This window comes from Trypanosoma equiperdum, assembly GCF_001457755.1.
Source record: "Trypanosoma equiperdum strain OVI genome assembly, contig: ctg_1056, whole genome shotgun sequence".
Taxonomy (NCBI): domain Eukaryota; phylum Euglenozoa; class Kinetoplastea; order Trypanosomatida; family Trypanosomatidae; genus Trypanosoma; species Trypanosoma equiperdum.
In genome coordinates, this window is record NW_027123012.1 from 5,650 (window position 1) to 7,040 (window position 1,391).

The 1,391-nt window shown below is 40.0% G+C and overlaps 1 protein-coding gene across 1 annotated transcript in view; it reads left to right on the forward strand.

Annotated features, from left to right (window-relative positions):
- Positions 1-703, forward strand: part of TEOVI_000910200 (uncharacterized protein) — a gene marked incomplete at both ends in the record, with an annotated part of 861 nt that extends 158 nt beyond the window's left edge. Inside the window, one exon of the mRNA XM_067220108.1 lies at positions 2-703. Coding sequence (XP_067076209.1) covers positions 2-703 — 702 coding nt within the window. The remainder of the gene's footprint in view (position 1) is intronic.
- Positions 704-1,391: the final 688 nt, after the last annotated feature.

Below are 1,391 nucleotides of genomic sequence, written 5' to 3' on the forward strand. Positions count from 1 at the left end.
GGGGCCGTCCTCGGCTCTCAAGCGGCATTTTAACGTCAACGATTTCTCTATGATTGAGCGGCAACAAATGACACTCACGAAACTGATGCGCATCACGATGGATGCAACTTTTAAACCGAAAGATCCCGACAGCAGGACATATGGCGGAGACGGTGCCACGCAGAGAGCGGCACTTCGGGAAGAGCTCAAAACAATGGACAGTCGAATTGTCCCCTTCGCTCACGAGGAAATATTAAACGACTACCTTAAAAACATAGTGGAGCTCTCCGGTCCCTCGGGTCAGCGATATGATAGAGAAATGTTGCGAGGCAGACTCGTTGGCCTCCTTTTCTTCACCGAAACGGATCGATCACTGGCATTCATGAGGTTGTTGCGGGAGTTCCATCAGCGGCACAGACGTGACTTTGTAGTTGTCGCCATATCTCTCGGTGGAAAGGAGATGATGGATATCACTCGACAACATGGTTTCTACCACTGCAGCCATCGTGACGGGGCCACATGGGTTCAGCGTGATACAGGTTTAATGGTGCGCCCATGGACACCACTTCCAAGGCTTATTGTCGTCAATGGTACAAGTGGTGAGGAAATCACTTCTAGCGGTGTTACAGCTGTAAAGGCGCATCCAAACACATGTTTTGAAAAGTGGAAAAATGGGGAGGAGGGATGTGATTGGTGGGATTACATCAAAACGTTCTATATGTGAGTTGTCAAATGAAGAGGGAATGCGTGGCTGGGAAACGGGGATGCAATATATATATATATATACGCGTGTCTTTTTACCATTATCTGTACGCATTGGTATTGGTTTGCCCTCGACGTTATTTTACGTAAATTCACTCAGGAATAAAATAAGGCATTGCAGTTCACGGGCCAACATTCCACTAGTGTTTATAATATCGTTCTTTTTTATATCAGTGTAACGATTGCTCACACTTATTTAGGATCAAATTTCACTTACTTTCAAATTTGTGTTGTAACAATATAGAAAGGAAAAGCAAGTCATTCAAGCATGATAAGGAACCTTCAGCAGCGCCACTGCGTTAACTTCCACTCAACATAATAAAATAATAAAGATATTTGAATTTAAAATAAACTTACCTTTCAAAAATCGCAGAAAAACACTTGAACGGAACGAAAAAATAAAAAAAACATGCCATCACCATATCAACAACATCACCAGAAAAAAATAAAATAAAACCTTATTTAAGGACGGAAAATAGATATCTATTATTAAACAAAATAAAAAAATCTATCAACATATAACTTGAAAAATAAAACAATAACTATAATAGAACAATCACAAATATTATTGAATCTCTCCCTCTCCATATATATACATATACATATATATATATACCTTCGCACCATGTGTAGGTTTTCATTTATGTTCT